The sequence below is a fragment of the Microchirus variegatus genome (genome assembly GCF_963457635.1).
Source record: "Microchirus variegatus genome assembly, chromosome: 6".
NCBI lineage: Eukaryota > Metazoa > Chordata > Actinopteri > Pleuronectiformes > Soleidae > Microchirus > Microchirus variegatus.
In genome coordinates, this window is record NC_139807.1 from 27,014,331 (window position 1) to 27,034,438 (window position 20,108).

The window sequence follows — 20,108 nt, forward strand, 5'->3', positions numbered from 1 at the left end:
GTCTCTTTGACTGTATTCTGTTATGCGTTATTGTGTACGCTGATCCATCAGTGTATGTTTTTATCATTCATAAAAGAGAAATATTAAGAATTTATTAATCATGCACCAAAGAATAAATAACTGCACTCAGTGAGTGAAGAGATCAAGAGCTCTGCCATCGCTCACATGCATTGCTCCATTCCTGTACCAGTCTATGTTATTCAGAAAGATGGAGTGAGGGTAGAGAAAGGAAGAGAGAGTGGGAAACAAATGAGCGGCCATAGGAAAAATAAAAGCAGAAAAATGACCGGATGGTCATAGAGAAATGATGAGTCTGCAGGAAGAAGGAATGAGGAGAGACAAACAGAGAGAGACAGAGAGATAGTAGGCATCGCATTAGCGTATGACCTGCTACAATATGGATCTCATGCATCACAAACCCCGCACTGTGATTGGTTCAGGGCTCAGGCCTCAGCTTGAGATCGCTACCATTAGCTAATGAGCTCATAAACTCAGTTAGTTGACCAGGGGAAAAAAACAGAGCAGCTTGATGTCCATACCAAGAATGTGTGTGTGTGTGTGTGTACACAGAAGACATGGCAGTGCCCATTCGTTATAGCGGCCCGTTATGTGTATACAGAATATGAAAAACAGCGTGACCCAGTGTTAACCCGCGCCTCCTGTAAAGTTGAGTATTTCTCATGTTAAACTGATTTACTTTGCAGTTTGCTTTTCATAAACATGCTTGCAGTTACACAGGAAGAAACGGTTGCTTGTGTACACACACACACACACACACACACACACACACACACACACACACACACACACACACAAAAAAAATTGCCCATTACACCGCACATATACGCAGAGTACAGTGTAATGGGCACGTTTGTGTGTGTGTGTGTGTGTGTGTGTGTGTGTGTGTGTGTGTGTGTGTGTGTGTGTGTGTGTGTGTGTGTGTGTGTGTGTGTGTGTGTGTGTGTGTGTGTGTGTGTGTGTGTGTGTGTGTACACAAGCTTCTTCCCTCAGCTCCTTGATCCCTCGTGATGCTGACCTTCAAGAGCAAATCGGACAAGGGAAGGGAATCGATTGTACATTTCATTCACACACACACACACATGCAGAGACATTAATCAAAAAGCAAGTAAGCCTGCGTGTGTGTGTATGTGCGTGTGCGTTTGTGCAAAAAGCCCAATGATGTTGCCTGTCATTAGTTGTGTGCATGCACAAAATCTAACAGTAAAATTAACACACACAAAAAGGAGACGCATTAGCATTAATGCACACACACAATCATTGGCTGCTTCTGTAAACAGATGTTGCCGCTCTGGGCGTGTGTTGCGCACACACACACACATACATACACACACACATTGCAAGCATTATTTTGATCTCTTTCATTATTGGCCTTTACTGACCAGGCTCCTGTAAAACATGCTATCGTGACTATTTGAAGCCTCATGTGAGAGCTGTTATTAATTAACTGTGCAAGGACTTGCTCTCACTCTCCAGTCTTTTCAAGAGACGCACAATCGTCGCACATCGGGAGCCCTTTAATAACAAACACGGGGGCTGTTTTTGTTGCGGCTAATGATGAGAAAAAAAATAACCTTATCTGTGGTAAATGAAGATATGAGTGAGTTTACTCTCTCTCTCTTTCTCTGAATAATTTAGTGTTTACATTAGTGCGTTAAGAGTTTATTGTCTGTAGTAAAGAGTGTGTGTGCGTGTGCGTGTGCACTATGGTGTTTTCTATAATTAATGGGCAACATCTAAAGGGAATGGCTGACCACATAAACCTGGGCATTTTTGTTGTAGAGTTTCAAATGGTCTTTCACTGAATCCTTCCTTTTTTTTTTTCTTTACGCCCGCCCCTCTCTGTGCCCCACATCCCCCCTTCCTGCGCCCATTACAGAGAGCTGGGGCCTGGGCACTGGCCTTGAACTCTGACCCCGCCTGTAATCAGTCATATCCCTGGGCTCTTCGCTCTTCCCAGGCCGCAGACAGCTCGTTGCTCCTCCCCCCTCCCCTGTACTCTCCTCTTCCTCCTGTTCTCCCCTTTGTCCCCCATATTTTTTTTCGCCCACTTTCTCTGTGGCTCGATCCTGAATGGCCGTGCTGGCTTTTGACGGGGGTCCCGCGCCCCAAAGACAAAACGGAGAGTAAACACAATCTCAGCAGCTGAACAACAGGCCCAAGGCCCACTGTCAGCCCATGGCCTTACCCATCAAAAATGGGTGAAATGACCTTGAACTGATGGGTAAATGATGGTGTCAACCTGTCAGCACATGACAAATTGGCTATGGAGACGAGCAAACAGTCCAAACCGAGGCAGATTTCTCTGTAGTCATTAAATACCCTGTATGGATCTCTGGTTGCTCTGACATCCTGCTTGATTATTTTAAAGCTCTATAGACCAAGCTATCTAAGTTCAAGGAAAAGTTTTAAAAATGGATGAAATGTGGAACCACATTATTTAACAAAGTGTCTTCAGAAAAGGTCGCCAAAGTGAGACCATAAGAGAGAATTTTTATGGACTACAACTTTAGATGAACTCACTGAGGTCCTCAGATGTTGGAAGGAGCTACTGCACTCTGTCAGAGCTCGGTCGTCCCTCATTATCTTCAAAAACCTTTTGAAGACTTTTTTTCCGCTTGCTTAAGCCCGCCGCCTCCTCCTCCTCTCCTGTGATAAGATGTAAAGCATATATGCATGAGTCTGTATGTATACAGCATATGAAGCGCATTTAAAATGTGGGAAAAAAAACGGCCTAAGCTTCAATCCTGGAAGTTGCTGAAGAAGATTTGACAGCAGGTGTGGAATTTCATGAGCTGTACCTCAGTCTGTGTGGCTGGAATGTGCTCTGCGAATGTGAATGTGTCTACACGCTGTCCAGATGCTGCTGTTTCTTCTGAGACAAGCAGCATCTTGTGAAATTTTCCCCTCCCTGTCCCTCATCCACAAGCCACGGTGGCATCCAGTCCCGCCCCAGGGGCCTCTTTGCTGAGTGTTTGGCATCTGGACAGGCTGCCTGTCTGCAAACACTCCGTCTATCGCTGATATGAAAGCCTGTCAGAAATGTGATGGTTGAGTAGCGAGTGGAGAGCGGGCGACTGCTGCCACCTCAGGGGTCAGAGGTGAGATTGACTTAGAGAGGGTGAAATACAGCGGGGGCCTCTTTGACCTGATAATTATCCAGATTGAATCCACCTGGTAGCCCCGGACAGAATAATAACTCTTCCACATCGCAGCCTTTTCTGACCCAGTTTAGAGACGTACTGTAATTGTATCCCAGCACATCAATTTTGAAAAGGAAATGGAATGATTCACTCGTCCATTCCGCCCGCTGACCCAAGAGAACACTCTCCTGTCCCCACAAATCCATCCTCGCAAAGCTTGCTGAGTTGGGACTGTGAGGTCAGCACTGTCTGAAATGCCACCTTCCTCATGTTCCGTTTCATGAGTGCAGGAGGTGTCCGGTGACAAACCGCATACATTGCACGCGGCTGACATGTTGTTCTTTCAATAAATTGCCTGCGTTTCCTCACGGGATTGTCCTTCCTGACATTTTTGTAATAAATTCTGATTTAATACACGGAGGAGCCAAACTGTCCGTCAAAGAAAGATGACAATCTGCGCGACAAGTTCTTTCACAGTGGAATTGACAGATTAGCAGTTTTGGTTTAAACTTGTGTGGCTTTCAGCTCAAATGTTTTACAGGGGACATATTATGCAAAATCAACTTTTTAACCATTTTAACCCTTATATAGGGCTCTGGAGGCCCTATGAGTAGGCAAAGTGTGAAAAAAGATGACTCAGTCATGTTTTTGTGGTCCTCCTCAGTCTAAGTACAGGAGATAAAACACATGATGTTGACATCTGCACTCATTGCTAAGTCACAATGAGACATTCCTGGAATTGCTATTTCACGGAGCTCCACTTTGTCCCTAAAAAAATTGCGAGAGTGCAATCGAGGGCAATAGTATCCGGAAGAGCGGAAGTCTGCAGTGTTCTATTCTCTACATTTTATATATGACGGCAATGTGCCGGCTGCAGTCAGCAAATGATGGCTTTTCCAAATGCTAACTGCTGTTAGCTGCCGGAGCCTCAGTGACACTGACGGAGTTTCCTGTGTGTCATTTGCATATTTAAAGAGACAGGCACTCAAAAGCGAGCGTTCTGAACAGGGCTGTTTTGGCAAAGTGATTGAACTGCTGTGGTGCTTCATCCTTAAGGTATTTTGACCAAAGCATGTCACAGACATGTTTATTAGGACACCAGGGAACTAGGTTAGCTTGGAGAAATATGGTATAATATGTCCGCTTACAGCACAGCATAAGAAGCAGAAGTGAGAATGTCTGTGCTTTGTTTTTTTTTTTAGTTTTTAATCTCCTGGACTCCCATGGCCGATGGCTACACTGAGGGTTCCAGACCTGCAGGTGGCAAGCTGCTTGTTGCTCTTTGTCTTCTTTTGTGTGGCTCGGGAATGTTCTGCGTTCTCAGTAAATGTTTTCCAAGAATTCTTAGAAATCAAAAGTCAGTCTTTTACCATGATGCATTTATTTTATATATACAGTATATAAAAAAAGAAAAGTCCCTTTGTCCAAATGAGAAATAAGGACATTTATTGGATAGATATTGGATCTAAACAACTCATGTAAACAAGTTGATAGTGGAATTGTGGGAAATGCCTGAATTTCAGTGATACTTTAAATATTTTTTTTCTTCTTATGCAGTGGGTTTAACATAAACCAGTTTGTTGAGTCTCTAATCTCTCTAATCTGAGTCTGAATGTTTTAATGCAGATGAAACAGCAAATGAAGGAGATGAGTCGAGGTCCACAATTCTTTCATTTATTGATTGATTTCTTTATTGTTGTTTTTGGGTATTTTTTTTGCCATAGGCAATAATAAAATCTGATTCAATAAACCAATTTATTATTATTATTATTATTATTATTATTAATAATAATAATAATAATAATAATAATAACAATGGTAATGGTTCATAAACGTGATCAAATAAACAGTGAGTTTGCAGTTAGTATACGTTTCTGGCAGTAAAATGGGTGAGTGCTAACGCAGTAATCGATCTATGATGATTATTTTTAAAATTATGCAAAAAAAAAACAAACGTACTGTGAATGCCTGTAGTTTGAAATACGTTGAAATAAGTGAAAGCAAAAGGTGCTGTGTTGTTATGGGGACATAATAGATTTCCTTTTAGTGGTGACAACTGAGAACAAGACCCGTAAGTAAGACTGACAGGTGCCTAATGTGGAAAAACAGAGACGTGAAAACTATGTATTATTCTATTAGAGTGATCCCTCACTGCTTCCACAGCATCCATTTGTTGCTCCTCTCTTTGCAGTGGTGTGGGATTGTGTCATTTTCTGCTGTCGTGCCTTGCCCACACTTTATTTACAGAGAGAGAAAACAGGTGAAGTTACAAGTTAAGCCTCTCCATATTCCCACAGTGCTCATTGTTTGCCTGTTTTCACTTTTCCCCAGTGAACATTACACCTTAAATACAACAGAAATGGCCTTGGCACGAAAACGGGGGTTGAAGATATGTTTGGCACCACAGGGCTTCATTATCATATTATGTTAAATGTTTTATTTTTCCTTTTTGCCTCAGGACAAATGCAATGAGGGGATTGGATTATGTGTTTTCATCTAATAACACCTACTCCGCATGCACATACGTACTCACTCAAGTCACACAAACACACGGTGCCCTTGTTATTTTCCCTCCCACAAATGAAGACAGGGCAGGTAGGAGGGAGGGAAGAAGAGCAAATATAGAAAGACAGGGGACAAAGAGCAGAGTGGTGGACATACAGTGTGATGGTGAGGAGCTGGAACAAAGGCATCACGCTGGTAGTGAATGCACTGAGGGAAATCATTTACTGTCTGTGGAAGACTGTGCGCGCGTATAGATATGTGACTGCACTGCACATTTGTGCGTGAACACGTGAAAAGGTTTCACTGATGTAGGCAAATTACTTTTTTCTCTTCTCTTTTTTTTTTTTTGAAACCGAAATACATTTATCGTCTCCCCTGGGATTTCCAGCAGACAATTCGGTTCAGAAGTATGCACGTGGCGTGAATGAGGAACTCCTATACATCGTCGCCGATGTCTATAGAATGTGGAGTGTTTCATTCACAAGCTCAAATATCTACACACACACACAGCTGAGCACAGAACCTCGTGACACTGACATGCTGTCACATTCTTCTCTGTATGCACTCCCACAGTCCTGTATATGTGAGGTATGAAGGAGCAATAGTGTAGTGAGTGCACTTCATCACCTGTAAGTACAGTACGTTCATATATGAAAGGGGGAATCTTATGCAAAATCAACCTTTTTAATAATTTTAATCCTTATCTTTGGGACTCTGGAGGCCCTATGAGTCGGCAAAGTGTGAAAAAGATGACTCGCTCATGTTTTTGTGGTCCACCTCAGTCAAAGTAGGAGATAAAACATGCAATGTTGACTTCCGCAAGCAATGTGACGTCACATTGTGCAAATTTCTGGAATCGTTGTCTCGCGGAGCTTCGCTTTTTCCCTAAAAACGCGAGAATGCAGGCAAGGGCAATAGCATCGGGAAGCGCAGAAGAGAAGTGTTCCATTCTTGGCTGCACAGTGCAGCACAGAGTTCTACACAAACTTCCAGCCTCAGAGGATTTACATTTTATATATGACGGCAATGTGCCGGCAAGAGTCTGCAAATGATGGCTTTTCCAAATGCTAACCGCTTTTAGCTGCCGGAGCCTCAGTGACGCTGACGTAGTTTCCTGTGTCTCATTTGCATATTTAAAGAGACAGACACTCAAAAGCGAGCGTTCTGAACAGGGCTGTTTTGGCAGAGTGATTGAACTGCTGTGGTGCTTCATCCTTAAGGTATTTTGACCAAAGCATTCTCCGCTTAACTTGGAGAAATAGGCTATAATATGTATTTAATATGTCTTCCTCCTCTCTGCAGGCGAATAGGGAAAAATAAAAAAATATTGATTCACTTCAATTTTGTACTATTTGAGGAGTCTGGGCTTTAGAAAGACCAGCATGATTATTTCCTGACGTTGTGTTGACCAAACAGCTGATCAGACAAGCAACCTGATTAATCAACAGGGAAAATCATTAGATGAAGCCAGCAAATGGACTCATATACACGTCCTTGTAATGTGTAATTGTAAGCGAGTAAACAGGGTTAAGTGGCATCTCTACAGCAACAACTACAGCAACATAATGCATCTGATTGGTATCACTCTTTTGTAATACTCACAAATAAATGATGGTTTACATTTCCAATGTTATTATCTTTTGTGTGCATATGAACCTACGGTGCATGCATGCATGTGCTGAATGCATGTCGTGTTAATTGTGCAGCTGCCTCTGTGCTGGTGTAAGCCGCACTTTAACATACAGAACCTCTCATGTGAGACGCACTTAGCACCTGTTCAAACTCAACATGCAGGTGTCGAATAACGGTGTGTGAAGCCGTTATCGTTTTTTAACTCTGTACGGCAAAGACGCAGCACTGATCCGTTTTCTGTTACTACTTTGGTAAATGGTGCTATAAATGATTTTTGTATATGGTTTTTTTTTCATATAATTTTACTGGCATGAGCATCAAAGCATGATGTGACAGCTAGTTCTATCTTTGCCACAATTAATTGCAATGACATACAGGTTCAGTTAGAATCTTAAGAATCTATATGCCATAAAGCGTTGGGTCCTCTGCCGTTGACAAAGTCAGAGGCTCCGTGCAGTCGTCCACTACCAACTAGAGCTGAAACGATGAATCTATTAATGGATTATTAATCGATTACTAAATGAATCGACAACTATTTTGATTATTGATTAATCGGCTTGGCGCTTTTTTCATGATTAAAACAAGATTTCTGATTGTTTTAGCTCGTTTAAACGTGAATATTTTCTTATGCTTATGCTCCACATAACAAAGAAATCATTAAAACTGAATTATTTTGGTTTGTGGACAAAACAAGACATTCGAGATCATCATTTCCAGGTTTGACAAACACTTATCAACGTTTTTTAACATTTTCTGACATTTTATGGACCAAACGATTCAGCGATTAATCAAGAAAATAATCAACAGATTAATCGATTACGAAAAACAATTGTTAGTTGCAGCTCTGCTACCAAGTATTCCTGTGTGATGTTCCAAAAGATCAAGTTCTTCCTCCAACATGGAAGATGCTCCACGTCCCTGATCTTATGATGATTGTGGGATATTTTGATTTGAAACAATATTCTGACTTTATTCTTGAAAGCTTTTTTATTATTATTTCAGTATATAATACTCTGTCACGTAAAACTGACTTTGACATCTATCACATTGAATCTTTTGTTCCATATGTGTGTGAAAATACTGAACTTTCTCATTTCCCTCCATTTTCTCTCTCCATTTCCCCTCTCTTCCCGCTCCACGTCTTCTCTCCCGCTGCCGCCACAGCACGCTGACGATCTATGGCATTAGCCAGGACGACGAGGCCATCTACCAGTGCATCGCCGAAAACAGCGCCGGCTCCACGCAGGCCAGCGCCCGCCTCACAGTGCTGTGGGCCGACGGACTCCCCGGCGTGCCCAATGACGTGCAGGCTGAGGCCCTCTCGCCCACCACCATCCAGGTGTCCTGGAGGGAGCCCGATCAGAACACGCAGGATATCATTGGATATGTGGTCCACATACGCAGGACCCCAGGTGAGCATGCAATTAAGATCTCACAAGAGTACGAGCCAATTTAGATCAGTGGGCAATAATTTGTGACCAAGGGGTTTGAGTCCCCGCCAGGTCCCTTGAACAAGGTACCAAACCCTGTGGCTGGATAAATGGGAGGTATAGCGACAGGAAGAGCATCCTGTGTTAAAGCTGTCTGCCAAATCTAATATGAGGATTATCAGCTGTGGCGACCCCTAGAGAGGGAGAAGCCGAAATAAATCTGTGATCCAATCATGGGCAGACGTCTGAGGTCTGATCCCAAAAAACATATTTGAAAGTGGGGTTTTTTTTGGACACACATTCCTGAGCAGCATGAAGGCGATCTGTCCTCGGGACATTAGAGTCTCTGATTCAGACCAAGGTTAATATAGTTTTTAAATTTTCATTTGTCTTTATTTTCATTTAGGTTTTTTTTCAGTTTGCTTTTTATTTCAGTTTAGTTGTATTTAATCCAACAACTGTTTTATCAGTTTTCATTTTCTTTTTATTTAGTCGAAGACTTAGTCTTAGTGTGCGAAATACCTATTAATAATCGGGGGGGTTCCATCTTCCATTTGTTGCCAATACTGTTTCACCACCCCAGGTACCACCCTGCAGTATTGGCTATTTTCCCTGTCAGATGTGGGCTTGTGTGGGCCTTTTCCACAGCGCCATTTGGAAAGCAATTATTAAAACATTAAAAATACACAATTAGAAATAAAATAATTGACATTTTGTCTGGTTATAAAGGATAAGAAAGAATGCAAAGTGTATTATGTATGTAGATCATATATGTAAAACTGAAATTACAAAAAAAAACATGCTTTCCAATTACACTGTAACATGTTTAGACCCCCCTCAAATTTTGCATTTGAGGCTTTCAGGGGGTCTAACCCCCCCAGACCCCCCTGTATTTCGCACACAGTGGTCTTAGTTTTTCAGGTATTAAGAGAAAGCCTTGACTTGTAGATACTGAAAAGGATGAAAGAATGTGTGAGACCAAATATGGATGATCAAATCCTTTCATTTCATTCTTTAACCTTTAACACCTTCAGGAAAAATCAAAAAATAAAAAACTTCAAATGGTCAGTATTCCAGAATGAAGTTGTGGAAAAAGAAAGACGACGCTGAATTGATCAACAATTCAGTTCAGTTTTAGTTAGATTTGCTTTGTTCATTGTAGTTTTTGTTATGATTTCAGTGAACGAAATAATGTTTTCACTGCTAGTTTTTAGTTTTAGACTTCGCTTTCCTTACCTTATAATAACCCTGGTTCAGACACGGATTTATTTCTATAGAGCTGTTATTTCCTCTCTCTGTCTGTCATTCACGTAAACAAACACACATTCACATCAGACACATCTGTGGAGTCATCCCCACACTCATCTCCCCCAGATGAATATGAAGAGCTGATTTTTGCTTTGGGATCTGTGTATTTTCGGCACATTGCTCCCTGTGTGTGTTCACACATGAACACGTGGCTCCTTGTTTACATGCATGCAGCGTGTAAAGTGTACGAGTGTGTGGTTGTGAGAGAGCCTTACAGGACCAGCTGCTGTTTTCATCAGTACCTCTATTGAATGGATAATTAAGGGCCCCAGGGGCCGACCAATAGGATCTGCTGTAATTACCTTCCAAGGCTGCGTGGCCCTGATTGGTTGAGGGCTGGAGGTAGATAGCGGTTATGGTTGGATGTCTCTGAGTTAAGAGCAATAAAATGCTTTAGCACACCCTCTCTAACTCCCACTCTTCCATCTTCCATCTCCGTACTCCTCCTCCCCTGCAATTCACAGAGCCGTCATTATTCAGCCTCCCAGGGCAAAACTAGATTAGCTTTTTTATACGCCGTTATTCTGATAACACCAGTGAAATGGGCAATAACCATAAAACGATGACACAAACATATTGTATTCATGGTTTGCGCTCCTCTGGTTCCTGTTACTCCGTTTATGTCTCTCCTACTCCCCACGCCCCATCACTCTTTTTTTTTAACCCTTTCTCCACCTTGATTCAGACCCAGTGGAGATGGAATATGAGGAGGCTGTGAGTAAGATGACGCTGCAGCAGGTCATCCGGGACCTGGAGCCGTCGACCAGTTACGTCTTCTACGTCAAGGCTTACACATCCCACGGGGCCAGCAAACCGTCGGACAGCGTCACGCAGAGCACGCACGGAGAGGGTGAGTCGTAAAAGGATTACACAAACGTTTTATGAGTAGCTGGAGGAAGCACCTGTAGCCTCCTCAAGGCTGCTCTATATCCAATCCACTCCACTATCTCACAAGATCAGCAGTTATTTTGTCACCAAAACAAAAAATCCCAAATTTTGTCCAGAATAGAGCTGCTCAATGCGAAAAAAAAAAAAAACGGTAACACATATTCACCATTTACTCGGTGCCTACTAACATATATATGACATGAATTCAGAGTTTTCCTGCATAAGGTGTTAATACATGCTTTATATTTACTAATTAAGGGCTAGTATGCTACTTATATGCATGTTAGTAAGCACCTAGTTAATGGTGAATCTATAGTGTTACCAAAATATCGTATTGTTATTATTTTTATTTTTTTTATTTTTCAATATGATTCATAAGTTTTATGTTCACATGCACAAAAAATCTATAAATTTGTCAACAAATCAACGATGTTCTGATCTGATGAGCAGGGTTTTTGGGGGGCAAGAATTCCTGCAGCGCTTTTTCATCATAGTTTCTTTATAATGTAATTTGACCACACATTTAATCTTTATGAAATGATTGCCGTGTCCTTTTTATTTGGATATTGCCCTTGGTTGCATTGCAATTTCCATTATTTTCCATTCCATTATGTAATTGGTCCACATCACCACTAATATTTTAGAATTTCCTTGGGCAATAACCTACATTCTTACAAAATGTCTATCCTTTAATTTTTGAGTTATTCTGCTCACAGACAAATGTTCATGGAGATCTGGAAAATAAAAAAATGATGTTTGTATAGTGCTTGTTTACAGACTGTTAAATTAAAGAAGAGCCATAAAAGGTGAGTAACCGTAGATCAGTTATGCTGCCTTTATTGCGTCAATAAAAATAAAATTGTTGTGGAGTGAGATATAATTTCATCTGCTCTCTCTCTTTATTGTAAACCTCAGTACAAGCTTGTTGTGAAGCTGTTAACTCTTTGTTTAATAAAGATGATATTCATGCGTGACATTACTGATCAACATCTGAATAACGGGCAAAGTTCAAGTTCTTGTGTCAAGTGTTGTGTTTGAAAAGCAAAATTTGCTCTCTAATTTGTATTTTAAACGATGCCATGATGCTAAATAAAAGCTCTCATTTGCAATAGTTTATCGTCTATAACATACCAGCTGACGTGTGTGTGTGTTGTGTTGTGTTGCAGTGCCAGCGCCTCCTTCACTCCACACGAAGGTGGTGAACAGCAGCTTTGTCCAAGCGACGTGGGAGCCGTCGTCAAAGATGGGCCAACATCAAGGCTTCAGGCTGTTCTACAGGAGAGCACACACGCCTCTGTTCACTGGTCCCGTCGTCTTCCCTCGCAACATCAGCCAGTACAACATCACTCAGCTGGGTGAGACCACATGTACTAGTGACCAGTGGTTTTTCTTAACTCCACAAAGTGACCACAAAGCTTTTAAGGTTCAAATATACCCTGTCTGTGTCAGTTTTATTGCTTTATTGTCATTTAATTTATCTGCGTGTTATTTGTATGATTTCTTGCATGTTTCCTTTTATGTTATTGTACCTCATTGAAATGAGTGGGTTGTTATTAGGCTTTAGCAGAGATTGATGATGAGCTGACTATTTGAATCAGGTGTGTTGGAGAGAGGAAAATATCAAAAACATAAAGCAGTTTTATCCTCCACACGAGGGTCACAGGGGGTTCACTCTCAACCATTCACTCTCACAGTCAATTTAGAGTGTCCAATTTACCCTAATCACCATATTGCATGTGTTTTTGGACTGTGAAAGGAGACCGGAGAACCTGGAGATAGCCCACAGAAAACTCTGGGGAGAACACGCAAACTCCATGGTCTCGTACCCGGGTCTACAACAACCATGTGACCCCAGTTCTTAGTTCTATTCTATTCTAAGCAATAGCTTTGATGTCATTTGTCATCAACTCCAGTCGTAAGACTTACAACAACACTTTCTCCAGTAGCTTGTACACAGTGCTCATAAACCAAAAATCATTTGTGCATTGAACAATAACCATTTCTTCAAAATGACACAACTTAATGTATTTGTATTTATTTATCAATTGATTTTGATTTAAGTTATATTGATTTTATTTGTTTCAATTCTTGCTATGTGTGTTCCTGTCATCTGGGCCGATTAATGAGCATCCCAGAATCCCATGGGAAATATTAATTATTTATGGAGTGTTTGATTTTGTTTATTTGGAACAAATATGTCTCGCTGTGACAGATTGTCTCGTATCAGCTTCCCTACAGTTTTTTGTTTGTTTTTATTCATTCATTATCTTCATTTTTCTACCTCGTCTTTTGTCCAGATCCTACACTGGTCTATGAGATCAAGCTGCTCGCCTTCAACCAACACGGAGATGGCAACGCCACGGTGCGCTTTGTTTCTCTTCGGGAGGCGGTGGAGAAATCAGGTGACTTTTTTTCTAACACAAGCAAAACACGTAAATAAGGACATCAGCCAGAACGTCAAAGTTGATCATGTGTCACTTAGTTACGTGTGTCATCTTCTATTTAAGTTAAAGCGGACCTCGACCGAAAGTTCCAATTAACGCTGTTTTTTAGAGTGTATCTGCGTCATTACCTTGTTTTTTTGAAACAATCAGTTCAGCTATTGCTGAGAACGCTGTGTTTTATTGTAATCGCGGCCTCAGCGAGATCTCTGAAAAAACCCGGTCCGGTTACGTAAACAACATTTCTCCTGAGGGCAGGTGTGCTGATTATGTCACTTCCGGGTATTGGCCAATCACAAGACAGTTGGGAAGCTCTACGCTGGCTGACCAATTACAACACACTCTATCTTCTGGGTGTGCGATTTATGTCTGAAATATCGTGGCTGAGATAAGTGTTATAAAAGAGAGATTTCTATCGGCTCGTTTACAGCAACTAGGAGGTTTTTGACCATAAAAACAAGTTAATGTATGTAAGTAACATATATGTGCAACAGGACTATCTATCTATCTATCTATCTATCTATCTATCTATCTATCTATCTATCTATCCATCTATCTATCCATCTATCCATCTATCCATCTATCCATCTATCTATCTATCTATCTATCTATCTATCTATCTATCTATCTATCTATCTATCTATCTATCTATCTATCTATCTATCCTCTACCACTTTGTTCTCCATATGAGAGTCACAGGGGGCTGACATGGGGTGAAAGAGCAGACCACCAGTCAATCAAACATACAACCATCCACTCTCACTTTCACACCTATGGTCAATCTAGAGTGTCCAATTAACCTAATCCCCATTTTTCATGTTTTTCGGACTGTGGGAGAACACCCACGCACACATGCTAACATGAGAACATGCTAACTCCATGCAGAAATGGCGCTTCTTCCTTCTGCACACACCTCGTGGTTAACACACAGTTTGTTGTGTCTCGTCAGTGTTGGACGTCCCGTGTGACTGCGTCAAAGACGAACAGAGCAAAGCATCCACCACAGGCATCATAATCGGGATCCACATCGGACTCACCTGCATCATCTTCTGCGTACTCTTCCTCGTCTTCAGCTATCGGGGCAGGTCAGTGTGTAAAATCACCGTCAACGACAAGTGGAGCCAATGGAAATAAGTCAATAATTGTTGTCGGGGGCAGGAGGGGGGGGGGGGGGGGGTCAGCGTCAGTTTAGCACGAGTATGCACCTGACAAGTGCTTCATGTATGTGTGTTGGTGTAATCCCTAGGTTAATGATGTGTAAGACAGTTCAGGCGAGCCCTCAGGCAGGACACAGCACAGTGCTCGAGTCCTCGTCCTCCTCCTCCCAGGGGGCGACTGGGCTCAACGGTGCTGTCAGGAGAGAGATGGAGGTCAATGGCAGCGCCGTAGGGAAGAAAGTGGTCGACAGCAACGAGCTCGAGAGACTTTTCACTCAACCGATACAAGATTCATGCATGGTGAGTCCCACGAGTGAGAACTCTTGTTTCAGCCTTTTTTAGTTTGGTCTCACAGAGCGTAAAATACAGTTTCTCACAATGTTGTTTTGGGCTTACATTCTGTTGGTGGAGGGAAGTGTTAAACACAAACTTTTGAATCTAAAATTTGCCCCAAAAGCACACTGACATGTACACTACTGTTCAAAAGTTTGGGGTCACTTAGAAATGTCCTTATTTTTGAAGGAAAATTACTTTTTTTTTTCAATGAATCAGAAATACACTCTATACATTGTTAATGTGGCAAACGTCTGGTTTTTAATGGAATATGTACATAGGTATATCAGATAAAAAGTCATAATTAAGAGATAAACAGTCATAATTATGAGATAAAAATTCATAATTATCAGATAAAGTCAAAATTATAAGATCAAAACTCCGAATTATGAGATAAAGTCAAAATTATGACATAAAAAGTCGAAAAGTATTGTTTAAATGTGTTTAAGCTCAAACAGCACGTCATCTAAACAGGTTTCCTCTCAGCCGAATCGCTTAATATTAGCTCATTTAAAATGTGTCTAATCAATGCAATAAAAAGCTACACTGAGGCAAAAGAATTAAACAGAAGTCATTCCATGTGTTTTCAGTCCAACTCCTTCGTACTCAACGAGACCCAGCTGTCGACCATACCACTGGACCAGTTTGTGGTGGAGCGGGATGTGGAGACGCAGTTCCAGGAGCCTCCTGCAGCAGGCGCAAGTCAGCAGGACCAAGGCTAATGTTGTATGAAGGCTAACTCACACGGCACTGTGTCCACAGTGTAGACTCTTCACTCACTCAGGTTGAAAAGTGTTTTCTTTCAAAGTAGTTTTTTTTTTTTATTATTATTGTTGGTAAATTCAGAAGAATTTAGAAATGTACGTATATCAGATTTTTTTTCTTCTCTCTTGGCCTGGTTTTTAAGCTGGACAGGCCAACTAAATTGTTTGTTTTAATTATTATTATTATTTTTTTACAATTTGCAGTGCTGTCACTTTTTTAGTCCACGTCGAACAAACTTGAACAAACATTACCTCAAATTTGTTTTTTTCGGGGGGGGGAAGTAAAGTCACCAACTGTTATCTTTGTTGATGACTTAAAATCCTGCCACACCGTGTTCATCAGTTGCTTCAGTGTTGAGGCTCATTTATGCTCAAAATCAAAAGATGGAAATGGAAGGAGCTTTCTTGCCATACCCAGTGTTCCTTCCATCTGTATTCGTGTCGACAAACAGACGCAGTGCCATCATGAACCGTTGGGGGGCAGTGTTGCCGATAATTCTAGCGAGATGGCTAAAAGACACAAGCAAGAAATTTTGACATGTTGACGACAGCGATATGGCAGTCGCGTTTCCTCTTAACAGGAATATTTGTGTGACCTTCACCGCCTTCGCAGACAAGTGTGTCCTTGTCAAAAACTCAATATTCCCTTAATAATGCCCTCTAGTGGATGTATTGCACAACTACAGTCACAATTGTAACTTTTAAAAGCATAAATGAGCCTTTTTCGGATGAGTATTCATAATTTAGTTTAATGTTAGAACATTTAAAAAAAAAAAAAAAAAAAAAAAAACTTCCATAAACAAATAAAAAAAAAAGTGACAGTTCTACTAAATTGTTCATTTTCCAGTGTTGGGCAGCACAGAATAGAGAGCCCAGAATGTCATTGTTATACGATGATTTTATTTTTAAGTTTATTGACATATATATACAGTAAATATATATATAAATGCATATATATATATATATCATCTATATGTCAAAAGTGGTTATAAGTTATTGGTCTTATTTCCTCAAAGACTCCTGCTGCCTGTTCTCACCTTACCAATGATTCCATCCACTCATTCACAGAAGACCTCAGCCTTCTCCCAGGGATTTGATATATATTCTGTCTCAGGACTTTGTTTCAGTGATATCAACATTTTCTTTTCTCTCTTTTAAAAAAAAAAAGAAAAAATATATATATATGAGTTCTCGGCCTTCATACAGACTTCATAATAGACTTGGCTGCGTGAACGTTACGTCTCAACAAAAACCTACCTCAGTCAGAATGAATGTGTTGCGGGAAGCTTTAAGGACTTTTTTAACTTCCCCTGTTCTCACAATTACTTAACATGCGGAGGAACTGGTTGTTGTTGTTTTTTTGTTGTTTTTTTTTTTCCGGAGGGGAGACGACGACAAGATCAGTTGCCGCACTACCTCAGATGTCAAGAATCCTCTCTCTTCTCCTGCTTTTTTTCGAAGCAAAAACAAACGATGAAAAAAAAAGTTTGTATCCAACATAAAGCACTTCCAAATGCTGAAGTTAATGTTCTACCTCAAGATAACAATGTTAATGTTGTCGCTGTTGTTGTTTGTCTGTTTAATGCATTATGAAAAACCTTTCTCTTTTTTTTTCCCCCTCATTCTGTGAAATCCTGCTCTCCATCTGTCTGTGATGATGATGACAGTATGGCGTTTGTGGATACAGTGTCGGTACCTCATGCAACTTGACAGACTGGTAACAATGCTGTGTGAATTATTACAGTGTGTCAGGAATATATTTGATTTCTCCTTTCTTGTTTTTTTTTTTATTATCATTTTTTAGTTGTTCCAGTTGAAAGAAAAGAACATTAGAGATACACTGCGTTGGTTATAATAACTTCACGGCTATTACCTGCTGAATGAGACGCGACACATCGCGTTCAAATGGGAAAGAAGTAAAATAATATAATATACAGACACCACACTGTATATTTATATATTCAAATTAGGTGTGCGCGTGTGTCATAGCGTGTTTGTGTGAAGCTATTTTATTGACTGAATGAATGTTTTCCTATACTGGTGTAAAAAAAAAAAAATACAGACGGTAATGAAGCACAAATCTTACCAAAATGTCCCAAAAATATTGTTCTACTACTGTTAGTTTGATATTTTTTTTTTTATTTTTTTTTGAAATGTGCTTATTGTTATGGCAATTAGATGAAACCACTCTTGAGTCTGTAAATTTTGAATCTATAGCCCTGTAGGCAAATACCTTAGTTTCATAGAGTGCATTAGCTGCCTTTAAAGGGATATTTCAGGTGTGTTTGTGTGAGGTATTGTCACATTCAATTCATCCATCCATATAGACAACATCATGCAGAGCAGAGAAACCCAACAATTCACACAACAATGAGCAAGCACTAGGCATCAGTGGAGAGAAAAAAACAGAAATGTGCAGCGATCTGCCTCGATAGATTGGGGTGAAAGGAAAAATGAGGGGACAGTGGCTTCATATCTCACTGATATAATGGCTGCCAGCAGGGACACAACACCTCATAAAATCTAAGTCTAAGATATTTTAATAATATATTTGTTTATTATTTTGGCCTTGAAATTGTTCACTTCGTTTTGAAATCCATGTTTATCCACATTTATCTTTAGTGACACTAACTTAAACCTAATGAGGCAGCAGTAGACCAGCAGTGACCTCCTGTGTCTAAAATGTTGATTTTCTCTATGGACTTTTGTGTGAAAGGCTTGTTTTTGGGTGTGAGATAAAGCAGCAAACGTATTCTTCAGGTACACTGGAGTTACGCAGGTATAGATTTTTCTTCGGTGAGCCTTTGGTTCAGTGGCCTGAATCTGAAGGTTTTCCTTGACTTTCCTCAGGAGCTGGTTTCTCAGGCTGGTTCACCTCAGTCAGACTTGATAATGTGTCAATACTTCATACAACCTACACTATCCCTTAAAGGCACATACAGTAACACCCTAAAACCACAAATTGTATTGTATTTACTATTTGTGTAACCTGTGAAGGTCATTGCCTCCCGACTCTATAGCTTCATAGTTCAAGCAAATGTTAAAATTGTTGGAAATATTGTGTTTTTTCCTTATTTCTTTTTTTTCTTTTCTTTCCAATGGAAAATGTATTGAGGAAACAGATACCACTCTCATGACTGTGAGCTAAATATGAAGCTAGAATCATAAGTCTGCAGGTTCTCTGTTTAACACCGTGTCTTGTTTTTTCCTCCGTACAAAAACACATTTTCTTGATTGGGACAGTGATTTCCTGCTGCTAAACAAAATATATTTAACACACAGAAATAAGAGTGGCATTATTTTTCCCCAAAAAAAACAGTCAACAATCCCCTTAACAACACGGCGACGACTGTGGTCGATCTCCAGAAAAAGAGAGAAAAATAGCTATTTCCCAAATGACTGAACAGTTTCTTTGGTTTATAATGACAGCAGTGTATCTCTAAGCTTTTTCTAAATATGTGTCGCTGCAGTGCTCTCAGTGATCCTGATGTCCTTATACACGCATGCTCTTCATATTTTTCTTCCCAAAACCACTGCTCAGCCTTCTCTCTCCTATCAAAGCTGATTGGTTGCGCTTCACAAACAGTGTTTACAAATAACGCTCGATGCCAATGACCACAAGTGGCTGAGAGAGAGAGAAGGTGGTTAAAAGATTGCAGGGCTTCTCTCTCTCTCTCTTTCTGCTCGGTGTCGTCACATACAAGACTTTGCTCTGATGCTTACAGGGATTAAACGCTCTCAGTCGCTGCAATGGATTTCCATCAATTGGATTCCAAAGAAAGCCATAGTTTATATATATATAAGATCAGTGTTTATCTGAAGGGGGAAAAGCAAGGTGAAGAATGTGAGCTATATTTGAAAATGATCTGACGGTTACTTACCCCCCAAAAAAGTGACATAAGCTTCACACTGCCTGTCTACAGAAGAGGATTAGTGCCACACAGGGAAAAAAATATTTGAGTTCTAACTTTAAAGTCAGAATTCTGAGAATAAAGTCAGAATAAGTAAGAATTCTGACTCTAAAGCCCAATTTATACTCCTGCGTCAAGTCGACGGAGAGCCTGTCTGAGAGCCTCTGCGTCGTCACTGACTGCACAAAATATTTTTTAAGTGTCCGTCACTCCGTCAAGGGACAACGGAGACAGCAAGAGCTGCGATTGGTCCTCAGGACAGGCCGAGCTAAGCTGCTCTGTGCCGGCTCACAGTGCGCACCGAGCGTCCACAGAGGCGGAGCTGATCACCGCCGACAACGTCGCTGCCAAACTATAAATACGTCATATCTTAACACACAAACCACACGTTTAGACTCTAAATGGCCAATTTCTCGCCTCAAATTATCTTAAAACTGCGTTCCGTCACACAGTAAAGTGAGAAACGGCCACTGTTTCAACAACAACAGTCTTTCTCTCTCGGACGCCATTGCTCACTGTAGCCAGAAGCACAACAACCTTGCGCAGCGACCCCTACTGATCGGGGCGGGAAATTGCAG

General features: G+C 40.8%; 1 protein-coding gene across 1 annotated transcript in view; it reads left to right on the forward strand.

The window, feature by feature from the left end:
• Positions 1-15,577, forward strand: part of igdcc3 (immunoglobulin superfamily, DCC subclass, member 3) — a gene marked incomplete at its 3' end in the record, with an annotated part of 83,722 nt that extends 68,145 nt beyond the window's left edge. The window contains exons 8-14 of the mRNA XM_083890655.1: positions 8,463-8,710; positions 10,722-10,886; positions 12,091-12,279; positions 13,222-13,326; positions 14,315-14,450; positions 14,612-14,822; positions 15,446-15,577. Of these exons, the coding sequence (XP_083746781.1) occupies positions 8,463-8,710; positions 10,722-10,886; positions 12,091-12,279; positions 13,222-13,326; positions 14,315-14,450; positions 14,612-14,822; positions 15,446-15,577 (1,186 nt within the window). The remainder of the gene's footprint in view (positions 1-8,462; positions 8,711-10,721; positions 10,887-12,090; positions 12,280-13,221; positions 13,327-14,314; positions 14,451-14,611; positions 14,823-15,445) is intronic.
• Positions 15,578-20,108: the final 4,531 nt, after the last annotated feature.